The sequence below is a fragment of the Plutella xylostella genome, chromosome 24, assembly GCF_932276165.1.
Source record: "Plutella xylostella chromosome 24, ilPluXylo3.1, whole genome shotgun sequence".
NCBI lineage: Eukaryota > Metazoa > Arthropoda > Insecta > Lepidoptera > Plutellidae > Plutella > Plutella xylostella.
The window spans coordinates 2,809,115-2,825,287 of NC_064004.1; the positions used below are offsets into that span (position 1 = coordinate 2,809,115).

A 16,173-nucleotide genomic window follows, 5' to 3' on the forward strand; every position below is an offset into this window, starting at 1 on the left:
AATCAAAAATCACTGTTAGCGATGCTGAAAGACCCTTTGAATAATACCTAGACAATTAAGCACAGTGAGAATATTTTAAAACATTACTTAGTTACTTAGTGCCGACCCAAATAAGATAAGAGGTTTATCCAAAGAACGCAAAAGGTATGACGGTATAGGTGCTTCAATAACTTTGCGTGTATTTTATAGCTTAGTGCGATCACCATTTTCAGACAATTTAGAACAGGAAAGTTTCAAGTTGTTTGCTCTTTGATTTAATATTCATTATTCACTGCATGAAGCATGAGTCATGTTGGGTTTTATAAGTAAAACCAGTGGATTAAAAGGATTGTAAAGATATATTGAAGAATAGTTTTCACACGACACAGGAAGGTATTGGTGGAAGAACTAAGTGACAAGTCTATTGACAAAAAATCTACAATAGACAATAGAAAAAACTAAACTGTTGGTTGCGTTTACAAACTCTTTTCAACACTTTCCCTTAAACCAACCAATAGTTATAATGCCTGAACTCATAACAATAAACATAAACAGTTAAAACTTAAACATCCAACAATAAACAGTTAACGAATCTATTATGTTTCATAATAGGCAGAGGCTTTGTCAATAGATCCGCTGGCATTTCATCAGTTGGACAATACTTCAACTGCACCGCATTTTCTGACACAACTTGTCTAATAAAATGATGCCTAACATCAATATGTTTAGTTCTCGAATGGTACATTTGGTTGACACTTAACTTTTGAGCCGATTGGTTATCGTTATACATAGTTACACAAACGTTGATACCTAACAATTCATGTAAGAAAGAGCGAATAAACAACGCTTCCTTACAGGCATCAGACAGTGCCATGTATTCGGCTTCAGTACTGCTGAGAGCCACCGTTTTCTGCTTTCGACTTTCCCATGAGACTAAGTTATTACCAATTTTGAATACATACCCTGTGTATGACTTCCTATCCACTGCACTAGCTGCCCAATCAGCGTCCACGTAGGCAGTGAGACTTAGTCCATTCTTCTCGAACGTCAAACAATGATTAATTGTACCTTTCAAATAGCGTAGGACACGCTTTGCAGCTTTCCAGTGAACTTCAGCATAGCTTTGATTGAACTGGCTCAATGAACTCACGGCATATGCAATGTCCGGCCTGGTACATACTGCAACATACATAAGGCAACCAATTAAATTTCTATAGTTAAAGTTACCTAATTTCTCAGCTTTATGAAGTTTCAGTCCAGCTTCCATGGGAGTACTAGCTGGCTTGCAATCCGACATCTGGAATTTATTCAGAACCGTCTGAATATAGTTCGACTGGTCCAGAGTAATCCTGCCATCCTTGTTTGTAATCTTCATACCTAGTATGTGGTGCGCTGCACCCAAGTCTCTCATGGCGAACTCCTTCATAAGCTTGTCTTTCAGCTTCTTCTTTTCTTCAGCAGAACATGACGTAAACAGTAATATGTCATCAACGTAAATACTGATTATCATCGGCTTTCCCTGATGCGATTTGAAATAAACACACGGTTCTGTACTTACTCTCTTAAAACCGAAGTTTTGAGTCAAAGCAGTATCTAACTTATCATACCATGACTTCGCAGCTTGCTTGAGTCCATAAATGGCCTTATTAAGTTTGTATACCTTTCCATTTCCTCCTTTTATTTCAAATCCTTCAGGTTGCTCCATATAAACCTGCTCCTTTAAATCTCCATTCAGGAAAGCAGTAATTACATCCATATGGTCAATCTCCATATTATATTCTGCAGCGATAGCTAACAACATTCGTATCGTTGAATATCTTACGACCGGAGCAAACGTTTCTTCATAATCGACGCCATAGGTTTGCGTATAGCCCTTCGCAACTAGCCTGGCTTTGTATCGAAGAATTTCTCCATCAAGCCCCCTTTTCCTTTTGAACACCCATTTACATTTTACCGCTTTGTGATTAGCCGGCCTATCAACTAGAGTCCAACAGTTATTCTTCTTAAAAGAATCATACTCATCTGACATAGCAGCTCTCCATTGCTCAGCCTCGCTTCCACTCATTGCCTCTCGAACGGTGGTCGGCTCGTCAGTGGCAGAACTCTGCATTATGTCGCAGTTGAAGGCGGCAAACTCAGCACTCTCTTCATAGTCCGTGTCTTCTTCCAGTGAAGAACTGCCTGGAACGTACGTCGAATCCAACGGATCATCTATTTCACCAGATGTTTCAGCATCCTCAGAGTCATCTTTTGAATTATTATCAATCACTGAATCGGAATTTATGTCATCAGATTGATTTAATCCCTCAACAGATGGCTCTGTAGGTTGTTCATTACACTCAGACAAACTACTATTAGAGTCATTCATGTTAGGTGGCGGGCTATGCATGAATACCATATTCATATCAACCTTATCGTCATGTGACAATTCCTTAGTTTTAAATTTATCCTCTAGGAATACCACATCCCTCGCTATTGTGAATTTACGAGGATCAGTTGGGTCTATCAGTCTGTACCCCTTTGTTTCCGTACAGTACCCAACAAATCTCCATAGCTTGCTCTTTGAATCTAGTTTCTTTCGATTCTTTACTAAAGCATACGCTATACAACCAAAAACTCTAAGATTGTTGAGGTCTACCTTCTTATTTGTCCACGCTTCCTCAGGAGTAGCACCCATAACAGCTCTGGTTGGGCTTCGATTCTTCAAGTAAACAGCGGTGTTCACTGCTTCAGCCCAAAACTCAATGCCCAAGCCAGCGTGCTGCATTATGCAGCGGGCTGCCTCCATCACAGTTCGGTTTGCTCGTTCAACCACTCCATTCTGAGCAGGCGAATGCGGCACTGTCGTCTGGTGCCGTATTCCAGCCTCTTTGAGAAACTTCTGAAACTGAGAATTGACAAATTCACCACCTCCATCACTTCTTAGGATTTTTATTTTTCGCTCGGTTTGGTTCTCTACCAACGCCTTGAAATTTCGAAAACTTTCAAATGTTTCATTTTTAGTTTTTAAAAAATAAACATTAGTTTTCCTTGTAAAATCATCTATAAACAGCAAGAAGTATCTTGCTCCACTGAACGACGGCTTCTGCATAGGCCCACACAGATCCGTGTGCACTAAGCCAAGTACCTCATCGGCCCTACTAGATGACTTCGATGGGAAAGGAAGTCTAGATTGCTTTCCCTCAATGCAAGCCACACATGACTTATAATCACGACTATCATACTTAATTCCTGTAGCCATACCTCTATTCAGGAGACCCATGCTCCTAGAGTTTAGGTGACCTAGACGCTGATGCCACACCTCTTGAGATACCTTGGAACCCGATGAAGCCAAGGACGCAGACTGCTGCACTTCCTCCTTCATATCGCCATTCCCTTGAGATGCCTTGCGGCTAGTTGAAGTCGAGGAAACACACTTCTTAGATTCCTCCTTCATCGCACCATCCTGTGAACATACTAAAGTATTACCTAACCCCAAGCTAGATAACGGTGGCTCTCTAGCTACTTTCGATGCTATCTTACACTGCTCTCTGACACCTACAATGTCGAGCCGGTAAACACCATTGATCTGAGTAGCGCTACCTAGAAACTCACCGTCAGCATTAGTTATTTTACAGTGCTCTTTAGTAAATACAACTTTATGGCCCTTTCTTGTCATTGCACTCACCGACAATAAATTTGTGGTTAGTTGTGGTACAAAATAGACGTCACTTATTGTCCTTAAGCAACCACCCTTAAGTTGCACCTTGACCTGACCCATTCCCGCGGTATTGATATAGTCTCCGTTTGCGATCTTCACAGTAGCCGATTTATCCGATACAAAATCGTACATAACTGACCGATCATTGCACATGTGATTCGTCGCGCCTGAATCAATATACCACTGTTTTTCACTCACAACACTAACACTTAGCGCCGTTAACAGAGCTGAATGGTCTGTGCTTCCTTCCTTGTCCTCGCCTTGCCCCGACTTGCCTCCAGACGTCACCAGTGGACAGTTCCGCATCAGGTGACCAGCCTCCTGGCACGTGAAGCACTTCTTCACCAGTGCCGAAGCTGACGTAGTATCCTGATTGTCCTCCCGTCTGTGGTCTTCCTGCAGCAACTTTGCCTCCACAGTCTCGCTGGCCAGTTTTATATTGCCATGCAACTGCTCTCTAAAGGCTAAATTTGAACTCGACATTGTTTAGTTTTTAACAATTTCGTTTTCACAATAACAACTGCGCCGGCCGGCCTCGGCTCCCGGACAAATTTTCAATCTGTGATACTTCGTGTGATATTTCAAAAATCTTACTACCAAATGGTCCTGGGCCCATAACCTGTTGGGTTTTATAAGTAAAACCAGTGGATTAAAAGGATTGTAAAGATATATTGAAGAATAGTTTTCACACGACACAGGAAGGTATTGGTGGAAGAACTAAGTGACAAGTCTATTGACAAAAAATCTACAATAGACAATAGAAAAAACTAAACTGTTGGTTGCGTTTACAAACTCTTTTCAACAAGTCATACTTAGGAGGCATCACTATTGTGTTATATGAATTTGAATGTCGTACAATATTATTTGTTTGATTCATATTGATTGGTCGGGTTCTAAAACCGAACAGGCCGCAAAAATATAAGGGCCTTACCACAAAAACTAAGACAGTATTTAACAGTTGTTTAAACCTGTCAAACGCCTTCAAAATCTGTCCAATTTCGTTTTATTAAGCGGCTGTGTTGTTGTTCCGTTCCATTACGGATAATTATTACTACAAATTATTTATGTAAGTATTATAAGTGTTGATCAATATCATGTTTTTAATTTGCGATTTCAGCTGCATTAGTCCCATAGCAATATTAACTACCGGTATAATAATATACATATATTATATACTTACATGGAACGGTTTGGAAATGAGCGAAAAAATAGTTTTTATTAACGTTTTTAAACACTCAATCATAATAATATAAGAATAAGACCTATATAGGTAACTATAGTTTAAGAATGATTTGTATTGTGTACATTATTACTATTACTGGTATAAAGTTATTATTAAGTTTTGTTGTGAAGTTTTTAGAAAATGCTGTTGGTTCATATAAAAATGTTAAAATAAAAAAAACTGTTTGTATTCCTTTACTAATGAATAATTAAATAATACTTATAATCATGCCAAAGAAAAAATAAAGATCAAGAGATGATATCAATGCGTGCAAACAGAAAAATGCCGAATGAATGATTCAAGTCGACCGAATACCAATTGAAATAAATTACTCGAGTACAGTTTAATTGAATCCAATAAAACGTCTGTGAACCAACAAAACAAAACATGCCATCAAGTGATAAATAAAAGCTTTTATCAAGCGAGGGCGGGGTGACCAGCGGACTATGCTTTTATCAAGTCAAGGTCGGATAAACATAAATAATAATATCAAAGTTTACAAAAATAGCTTGTTGGATGGTTTTTTATTTGTTATTTTTTCTTAAGGGACTTTTTTCACCTCGATAATACCATGAATGTAATATTAATATAATGTATTGCTGGTGATTTTTATGAACATTCACATATTAATTTAACCATAACGAGGTATGATTCAAATGAAAGGCTTCAGGTATGTTGGTATGAGGAAATGAATGACTAATTTAAAACGGCAGCACTATCTACAGAACAGCAGAGATAAATATTCTGGACAAACGACTGTGATTAAAAGGGAAGGTTTACATGGAAATCATTAGTAAAGAAGTTGTAAGTTTGTTTTTTGAGCAAGGTCGAAGGCAGAATGGTGTAAGTAGTTGTGGCGCTATTTTTAATACTGCAAGAAAATAGCTATTGTCTGACTAACTGGTCGTTTAGTATGAAAATCGAAAGTTACGGGGAAACACTCTGCACTGATGACGTCAGGATAAATTGCGTCATCATATATATGAACATAAAACCAACACTCTTGGCAACGAAATAACGACCTATAATGAGGGAGTTACTCATTTTCCGTTTGAATAACGATCGGCAGACGAGCTTTCTCGTGACGCTCGCATTTTATTTTTGAATATGGAATGGAACGTTTCCATCGCGTCATGTCTGGTTTTTTTACCCCAAGAAAAGTCAAATCCGATCTTGAGATTATATTTTTTTCTGATAACTTGCTCTACTGTTTCCTATTTCAACACATGATATTGGCGGAATTTACTGTGCTAGTCACGCACAGTACATGTGCATACAAAACAAGAATAGATTTTTTTTCTGATTGAGATTTTTCAGGATCTCAATAAAGATATTTGGTTACCTACTTTCATATTTATAAACGTGCATTTAATCTAGGCACTAGCTATTTCCTGTTATTACCGCTTTTGTTCGGTAATTTTGTTTACGGATATATCTGGTACGGAGGGAACCTTCACAACGCCTCCCCACGCCAACAAACTGATTAAGAGAATCATTTCATTGATAAAATAATCGGGTATCTTTGCCAGGGTACATGTGTGTTTGTTTTGCAGACATACTATAGCTAAATTATCACTATTAGCATCTTTGCAAAATCACTGCATCCTATTTGGTTGCTCAACTCCTTAAACAATATGCCTGATAAAAGAAAAAGTTTGCATGTGACCCTTGAAACATAAATAACTTCATCTTCAGAGGTACATCAGGTCAACAGCATTAGTCATGGCCACGTCACAGTTGGGCGATCATGATGGCGTAATTATCATTATCGCGTACCTAGGAGCTAGGCTGGCGGAGATACATTTGTGTTTATCTAGTTGGTTTAGACAGATTATGGTATAATACTCAACAAAAACTGTTATTTAATATTATTATTAAATTATAAAATTAACAATAGATAGAGAGCTATCACTCCGCAAGTTCTGAGAAAAATAAATCTTCACAAGCTTTATTTCATTAGTTAGTGTACTGCTTACATATTATTATGAAATTAATGGTAGATATTTGAGTATAGTATAATAATAGGTAACTTCAGCTACAAAATGGTTTACTAGGTCAGGATTTAGGTAAACTAAACTTAGTTTAAGTATACATAAACAATAAAAAGTATGTTTGTCATGTTGCCTATCTAGATAACTATGTATACAGAGGTTACTCGTTTGAATTGCAACTAAAGTGTGTACAAACGTTTTTTTTTTGTTAATAATATACCTATTCAAATACTTAACATAAGCTATTTTTATCCACTAATACAGAATACAAACCAACACAAACAAGAATAATGGACGTATTGTGTGTAAAAGTGTCTATTGAATGGAATGGGACGCTTCGTGTATTGATTATGGACAAACGACTGTGATTAAAAGGGAAGGTTTACATGGAAATCATTAGTAAAGAAGTTGTAAGTTTGTTTTTTGAGCAAGGTCGAAGGCAGAATGGTGTAAGTAGTTGTGGCGCTATTTTTAATACTGCAAGAAAATAGCTATTGTCTGACTAACTGGTCGTTTAGTATGAAAATCGAAAGTTACGGGGAAACACTCTGCACTGATGACGTCAGGATAAATTGCGTCATCATATATATGAACATAAAACCAACACTCTTGGCAACGAAATAACGACCTATAATGAGGGAGTTACTCATTTTCCGTTTGAATAACGATCGGCAGACGAGCTTTCTCGTGACGCTCGCATTTTATTTTTGAATATGGAATGGAACGTTTCCATCGCGTCATGTCTGGTTTTTTTACCCCAAGAAAAGTCAAATCCGATCTTGAGATTATATTTTTTTCTGATAACTTGCTCTACTGTTTCCTATTTCAACACATGATATTGGCGGAATTTACTGTGCTAGTCACGCACAGTACATGTGCATACAAAACAAGAATAGATTTTTTTTCTGATTGAGATTTTTCAGGATCTCAATAAAGATATTTGGTTACCTACTTTCATATTTATAAACGTGCATTTAATCTAGGCACTAGCTATTTCCTGTTATTACCGCTTTTGTTCGGTAATTTTGTTTACGGATATATCTGGTACGGAGGGAACCTTCACAACGCCTCCCCACGCCAACAAACTGATTAAGAGAATCATTTCATTGATAAAATAATCGGGTATCTTTGCCAGGGTACATGTGTGTTTGTTTTGCAGACATACTATAGCTAAATTATCACTATTAGCATCTTTGCAAAATCACTGCATCCTATTTGGTTGCTCAACTCCTTAAACAATATGCCTGATAAAAGAAAAAGTTTGCATGTGACCCTTGAAACATAAATAACTTCATCTTCAGAGGTACATCAGGTCAACAGCATTAGTCATGGCCACGTCACAGTTGGGCGATCATGATGGCGTAATTATCATTATCGCGTACCTAGGAGCTAGGCTGGCGGAGATACATTTGTGTTTATCTAGTTGGTTTAGACAGATTATGGTATAATACTCAACAAAAACTGTTATTTAATATTATTATTAAATTATAAAATTAACAATAGATAGAGAGCTATCACTCCGCAAGTTCTGAGAAAAATAAATCTTCACAAGCTTTATTTCATTAGTTAGTGTACTGCTTACATATTATTATGAAATTAATGGTAGATATTTGAGTATAGTATAATAATAGGTAACTTCAGCTACAAAATGGTTTACTAGGTCAGGATTTAGGTAAACTAAACTTAGTTTAAGTATACATAAACAATAAAAAGTATGTTTGTCATGTTGCCTATCTAGATAACTATGTATACAGAGGTTACTCGTTTGAATTGCAACTAAAGTGTGTACAAACGTTTTTTTTTTGTTAATAATATACCTATTCAAATACTTAACATAAGCTATTTTTATCCACTAATACAGAATACAAACCAACACAAACAAGAATAATGGACGTATTGTGTGTAAAAGTGTCTATTGAATGGAATGGGACGCTTCGTGTATTGATTATGGACAAACGACTGTGATTAAAAGGGAAGGTTTACATGGAAATCATTAGTAAAGAAGTTGTAAGTTTGTTTTTTGAGCAAGGTCGAAGGCAGAATGGTGTAAGTAGTTGTGGCGCTATTTTTAATACTGCAAGAAAATAGCTATTGTCTGACTAACTGGTCGTTTAGTATGAAAATCGAAAGTTACGGGGAAACACTCTGCACTGATGACGTCAGGATAAATTGCGTCATCATATATATGAACATAAAACCAACACTCTTGGCAACGAAATAACGACCTATAATGAGGGAGTTACTCATTTTCCGTTTGAATAACGATCGGCAGACGAGCTTTCTCGTGACGCTCGCATTTTATTTTTGAATATGGAATGGAACGTTTCCATCGCGTCATGTCTGGTTTTTTTACCCCAAGAAAAGTCAAATCCGATCTTGAGATTATATTTTTTTCTGATAACTTGCTCTACTGTTTCCTATTTCAACACATGATATTGGCGGAATTTACTGTGCTAGTCACGCACAGTACATGTGCATACAAAACAAGAATAGATTTTTTTTCTGATTGAGATTTTTCAGGATCTCAATAAAGATATTTGGTTACCTACTTTCATATTTATAAACGTGCATTTAATCTAGGCACTAGCTATTTCCTGTTATTACCGCTTTTGTTCGGTAATTTTGTTTACGGATATATCTGGTACGGAGGGAACCTTCACAACGCCTCCCCACGCCAACAAACTGATTAAGAGAATCATTTCATTGATAAAATAATCGGGTATCTTTGCCAGGGTACATGTGTGTTTGTTTTGCAGACATACTATAGCTAAATTATCACTATTAGCATCTTTGCAAAATCACTGCATCCTATTTGGTTGCTCAACTCCTTAAACAATATGCCTGATAAAAGAAAAAGTTTGCATGTGACCCTTGAAACATAAATAACTTCATCTTCAGAGGTACATCAGGTCAACAGCATTAGTCATGGCCACGTCACAGTTGGGCGATCATGATGGCGTAATTATCATTATCGCGTACCTAGGAGCTAGGCTGGCGGAGATACATTTGTGTTTATCTAGTTGGTTTAGACAGATTATGGTATAATACTCAACAAAAACTGTTATTTAATATTATTATTAAATTATAAAATTAACAATAGATAGAGAGCTATCACTCCGCAAGTTCTGAGAAAAATAAATCTTCACAAGCTTTATTTCATTAGTTAGTGTACTGCTTACATATTATTATGAAATTAATGGTAGATATTTGAGTATAGTATAATAATAGGTAACTTCAGCTACAAAATGGTTTACTAGGTCAGGATTTAGGTAAACTAAACTTAGTTTAAGTATACATAAACAATAAAAAGTATGTTTGTCATGTTGCCTATCTAGATAACTATGTATACAGAGGTTACTCGTTTGAATTGCAACTAAAGTGTGTACAAACGTTTTTTTTTTGTTAATAATATACCTATTCAAATACTTAACATAAGCTATTTTTATCCACTAATACAGAATACAAACCAACACAAACAAGAATAATGGACGTATTGTGTGTAAAAGTGTCTATTGAATGGAATGGGACGCTTCGTGTATTGATTATGGTGTAGGCACTACTCGGAGTATAATGGCGTAAACACGCCAGTGAGGAAGCCAGATCATGTGACTTTGTAAAATTCACTACTGAGTACTAGAGACGTTACTGAATTACTTGGAAAAGCTATCATATTGCGTGGCTTGATCAAGTTCAAGTACTTACTGTGATTGTAGCCTTAATAATAATTATAGGGGCTATATAGACTTCATTCTACCTACTTATAGTCTTAATATCTGTGGTAGGTAATAATATGCATCTAAAATATGGAATTTAATCGTGATTAGGTACATAAAATATTAAATTAGGTTAACTAGTTAGGTAGGAACCTATTACATAAATGGGTCACGAAGTCACAACTCACTACTCAACATGGAAGTAATAAGTACTCGTACCTCCTCAATGACCTCAATGATGACGGTCAAAATAAAAATTCACAGAGATCATACCTACATAACAGAGATCAAGATGTAATTTAAGAAACAAATTTAGGTATATTCATAATTATAACATGAGATCAAAAATACCATTTAAAGAAAAAATATCATTAATAAGTATATTTTTAATATTTAAACATTATATTCGGTATCTCACCAACACATAGGTAATTAACATATTTCATATGTATTTTTTTAAAGATAAAACTAAAATGAATGAATATTAAATTGGTCTTGCCAGACAAACGCACACAATTTTGGTAACCAAAATCACATGTAAACAAAAAGTCACAAATCAAAAATCTCTCTACCCTCGTCAATAACTTATAAAACAAAATTATAGTACTTAAAGTTATTAAGTAGGTATACGTTTTATTATGAATAATGTGTAAAGTGCCTGAAGTAGTGAAGTATTTCATGCACCAACAAAATTTGCACGAGTGTAAAAGGAAAAAAGGTTTAATTATTATGTACCGCTTGCCGCCACAAAACACATATAACTAACTAAGTATGATTTTTCTTACCGCTCAGCAAATGAGGTGCGTTGCTTGACATCATTCGAAGGTTCCAAAAATAAACGGTCTCCTTGGTGGAACCAGCCGTCCGCGTCCGAACTCTTTGCGCAGAAAAACAGCTTACCACCAACATTCGGAACATCGAATTCAAAATTGGAACTAAATTCGAAACTCTTCACAAGCAGAAAGTCTGTGTTTTTACATTCACTGCCGCGCGCCGCCGGCTTCGAAGTCAATGACCACTTGTCGGCATCGGAGCCACGCACAAACAAATCATAATAACATATAAAATTAGAACACGATACTTTGTTTACATTGATTGACAATATCCATGGTGGTGATACAGCAATGCTGTTTTGTATTAAAAAGAGCAATAGAAATAACCCACTAGTCCGTAACACAACACGCACTGCCGCCATTGCCGGTTTCCACTGAACGAGTGACCGAAGTGGTCTGAATGAGTGATTGCGCGGGCCGCGGTCTAGAGGGATTATTTCGATCGCGCAGACATTTTATACCGTTCGACTGTGCCGCGTGCGCGCGAATCTTGATTCAAGGATCGTGATAAAGTGCCAAAATCCTTATTCGATACCGATTAAGACGTGATTATGCGGATAATTCTATTGGAAAACATATTTTCAGCTTTACAGCTGTCTTCAGGAGAAAATTGCAAAGACAAAAATCCACTTGTCGGTAATTTTATGGTACAGGGGAATACCGTGCCAATAAAATTGTCTAAACAAGACGATGACACATCATTCGTAGGTATTACCTATCATTACGTAACTAGATTTATATAAGTACATAATCAACCTAGTTAGTTTAGAAAAAGAAACACAAACATTTTGTAAAATCTCGATTATTTAAGTACCGAAATAACGGGTAAGTATTTATGTTAATTATGTAGGTACTTATTTTAAATTATTTAACTAACTTAGCAGTAACTACGTAAACAAGTACCTTTTTTAGTAAGGAATATCAATATTCGACAAAAAAAACTTTTATGGCACCGCTATCCTGACGGACATATTTTTTGACTTTGGCAGAATCATGACTATAACTTTACTACTAAGGGGCCGTCCATTAATCACGTGAGGCTCAAAGGGGGGGGAGGGGGTACGTAAAACCTCACGAAACATCACGAGGGGGGAGGGGGGGGTCTCGATAGACATCACGTGTATTAATTTTTTGTCAAAAAGGGCTAGGTATTTCTGACCCGAAATTTTGAACGGCGCAAAAATTTGAACGATTTGTAAGTATGACCTTGATTGACTCGCCCGCCTTTGCTAAGTAACGACTCCCCGCGCTAAATTTTAATTTTCGTTATATTTTTTATTTTTTCTACTCAAAAATAGCGTTTACATAGACTTCCAAAAAAATACACGTGATCCAGGGGGGGTAGGGGGGCTCGGAGTCAAACCTCACCAAATATCACCAGGGGGGAGGGGGGGTCAAAAAATTAGAAAAACGACCTCACGTGATTAATGGACGGTCCCTAATTAAAAAAAAACCGACTTCAAAAAACCACTAAAAATTTAGAAATCCTAACTATTATTATAAATGCGAAAGTAACTGTGTCTGTCTGTCTGTCTATCTGTCTGTCTGTCTGTCTGTTACTCTTTCACGCCAAAACATACCGTCTAGACCCTGGCAAAGAACATAGGCTACTTTTTATCCCGGACTTCCTACGGGAAAACTTTTTAATTTAACAGCTGGTAATTTATAAATAGGTATAGGTAAGTAGGTACCTATAGGGTCCTTTTTTAAAGTTGGTGCCATATTTATTCAGATTACTTTGTCACCGCACCAACATCAAAACAACGGTTGTTCCTGAAAATTATATCTTACTTTACTTTACTTTTAATGTAGGTAGGTATGTATACCAACTTTTTATTAAGGGGCCGTCCATTAATCACGTGAGGTCGTTTTTCTCATTTTTTGACCCCCCCCTCCCCCCTGGTGATATTTGGTGAGGTTTGGGACCAACCCCCCTCCCCCCCCCCATGGATCACGTGTATTTTTTTGGAAGTCTATGTAAAGGCTATTTTTGACTAGAAAAAATATAACGAAAATTGCGTTTTGAATTGAAAAACATTTATGTGTATTTGCAATAAAATTTATTGTTTTAATCCTATACATTTTTGCGCCGTTCAATATTTCGGTTCAGACATACCTAGCGCTTTTTGACAAAAAATTAATACACGTGATGTCTAACGAGACCCCCTCTCCTCCCTCGTGATGTTTCGTGAGGTTTTCCGTACCCCCTCCCCCTCCTTTGAGCCTCACGTGATTAATGGACGGCCCCTAAGTACACCTAACTACCTACTTACATTTGTTAATAATTTAAGCATGCTGTGTTTATTCTTAAGTAGGTAACTAGTGTATTTAGCCCTATTATTTAAAAGTATGTGTGAATGTACCTAATACACTATCTGTGAATAAAACTTAGTAAAAAAATAAAATAGTTAGTTATGTTTTTTTTTTACTAAAACTTTTAACTAACCAGAATACCGCCGCGGCCGCCTGATAACATTTTTTTATCGTGTCACTGACTGGGATAAGTTGATCGCTATCGTTAAACTGTTTGTGCAGTTTGCGCAAACTGAACAAACAGTTTAACGATAAAAAGGTGACACATCGCTGGCTACACATCTTCCATGGGTTCTCTTCGTGGTGAACATCATCAACCTGTAAACACCCATTGCTGCATGTAGTTAAGTAGTTGTAGATTATATCCTACGAGTCTCATAACACAATCGAGCAATGAAAAAGTTCCACTTAACTACAAAATGTCGAAACAAAATAAATTGACCACAATTTAAAAAAGTAGTTAATTAAGTACTTACCTAAGTACTTGTTTAATTTAGAATTTGGTCAAAACATTAATGTTTTTAGTTGGTAGTTAATAAGTATTGTGATGAAAGTCACAAAACGAATAAAGTCTTTGATCAGCGTGTCTTACCGGTTATGACCTATGGGGCTGAAAAGTGGACACTTACAATGGGACTGGTTCACAAACTGAAGAACCGATGATCGATGGGGTAAACGTGTTCTGGAGTGGAGGCCGCGACTAGGTAAACCTAGTGTGGGACGCCCTCAGGCTAGATGGGGTGACGACCTGCGAAAGATGGCTGGTTATGATTGGATGCGGAAAGCTATAAAGATCGCATGCAATGGCGTGGTTTGGGAGAGGCCTATGGAGGCCTACGCAGTGGACTGCTATAATATCATCAGAAAAATTATGAACGTTGTTGATTTTTTTCGGACATATCCCAATACCCGTGAATCGAACCCGGGACCTCTGGGTCATGAAGCGAAGCTTCTACCACTAAACCACAGAGGCAGTTACTACTACTAGGCTAATGATGAATATTCTGATGCGCTGTTAAATGTACTTATATAAGTACCTATTTAGTTAACTACTTCAATATTGCAGACGGCGTCATGTCATTAAGATAGTCTTTTCCGTTTAGGGAGAGTGCTATTGTCACTGGAACATTTTTTTTGATCGTGAGTTTAGCTGATGACTGTGTAGCGTTGTGGAGCTCGTTGGGAGAGGACTATGTCCAGCAGTGCAGGATTAGGTACTTAGGTACAATAGTCTATGCTTACGGCCTTTCACAAGGATGTCATCTTCATCTATACAGGTTTCAAAAGTGGTACTTATAAGTACTATACTAAGCCGAAAGGAGTGACTCAGGGTTTAAGTATACCTACATAATCGATAAAATATTATTTGATTTACCTATCATCCACCCATGAGTCTGGATCAAACTGTTTGCGCTAAGGTGGCATACATATCTATTTAGCTGACTGTAACTAAATACTCAATACATAAGTATACTACATTACCTACATAGTGGTGGCAGCATAATCGCTATCGGCGACTGTAAGAACAGGCAACGGAAAGTGACAATCAGTTTTGCCCACGTGTCTGGTGTAATTGACGTAACTAAACGATTAGATTTGATTAGTACTTAGTTAAATACCTACTTATTAATATTATGATATAAATAAAACCGCTAGAACCTATCCTCCAGCGCCAAGATACAGCCACTGCTGGACACAGGACTCTTCCAGAAGCGCCACACCACTCTTTCCTCGGCCTTCGTCATCCAGCCACCTGTCTGAGGTCGTCAGACCAGAACCTCCTGAGACCTATAGTCAAAAAAATCACAACTTTAATTTTTCGGTGGCTGCAAACTCCTGCTTTGTCTGATCTGAACCCTATGGTGGGTCTCCACATTATGTCATCATATTATGAGGTCACGGGATCTCTAGAGGTAGCGGCAGCGGGCCGGAGGGCGACCCACGCTGCGCTTGCCTGTTCGTGGTTTCCACTCAAGAACTCTTTACCTACCCCAACGTTCGCAAGCGGAGTGTGAGTTTTTCCTTCGGTCGGTGGCGAGTAAATGGCGCCATCTAGTGTGTAAAACAAGGTTTTTTCTTCTGATGTAGGCATTGTACGGAACGGAATTTCTTACGAACTAAATCATAGATGACGCTAGTAAAGTTTGTTGAGAGATTTTGTACCCACTATACTAGCGCCATCTATGGAATCGAGAAACTAAAGGTGCAAATTGGTAGTACAATCGACAATTTTGTAGTGAGTTTTTGAGATTCACCTGGTAGCTAGCGACATGTCGCTCAACGACACGTGTCGTCTGCTGCAACCTCATGTTTTCCCCTACCAATTCTAATCTTATCCTATCCTATACATCTTAAATCTCGTTTGGAAAGGCATCCGACATGTACTTTTCTACCAAGGAATCTACTAACTAACTAAGGAATG

At 37.4% G+C, this 16,173-nt stretch overlaps 1 protein-coding gene across 1 annotated transcript in view; it reads right to left on the reverse strand.

The window, feature by feature from the left end:
- LOC105394097 (unextended protein) overlaps positions 1-11,876 on the reverse strand; it is a 39,816-nt gene extending 27,940 nt beyond the window's left edge. The window contains exon 1 of the mRNA XM_048629964.1: positions 11,391-11,876. Coding sequence (XP_048485921.1) covers positions 11,391-11,800 — 410 coding nt within the window. The 5' untranslated portion in view covers positions 11,801-11,876. The remainder of the gene's footprint in view (positions 1-11,390) is intronic.
- Positions 11,877-16,173: the final 4,297 nt, after the last annotated feature.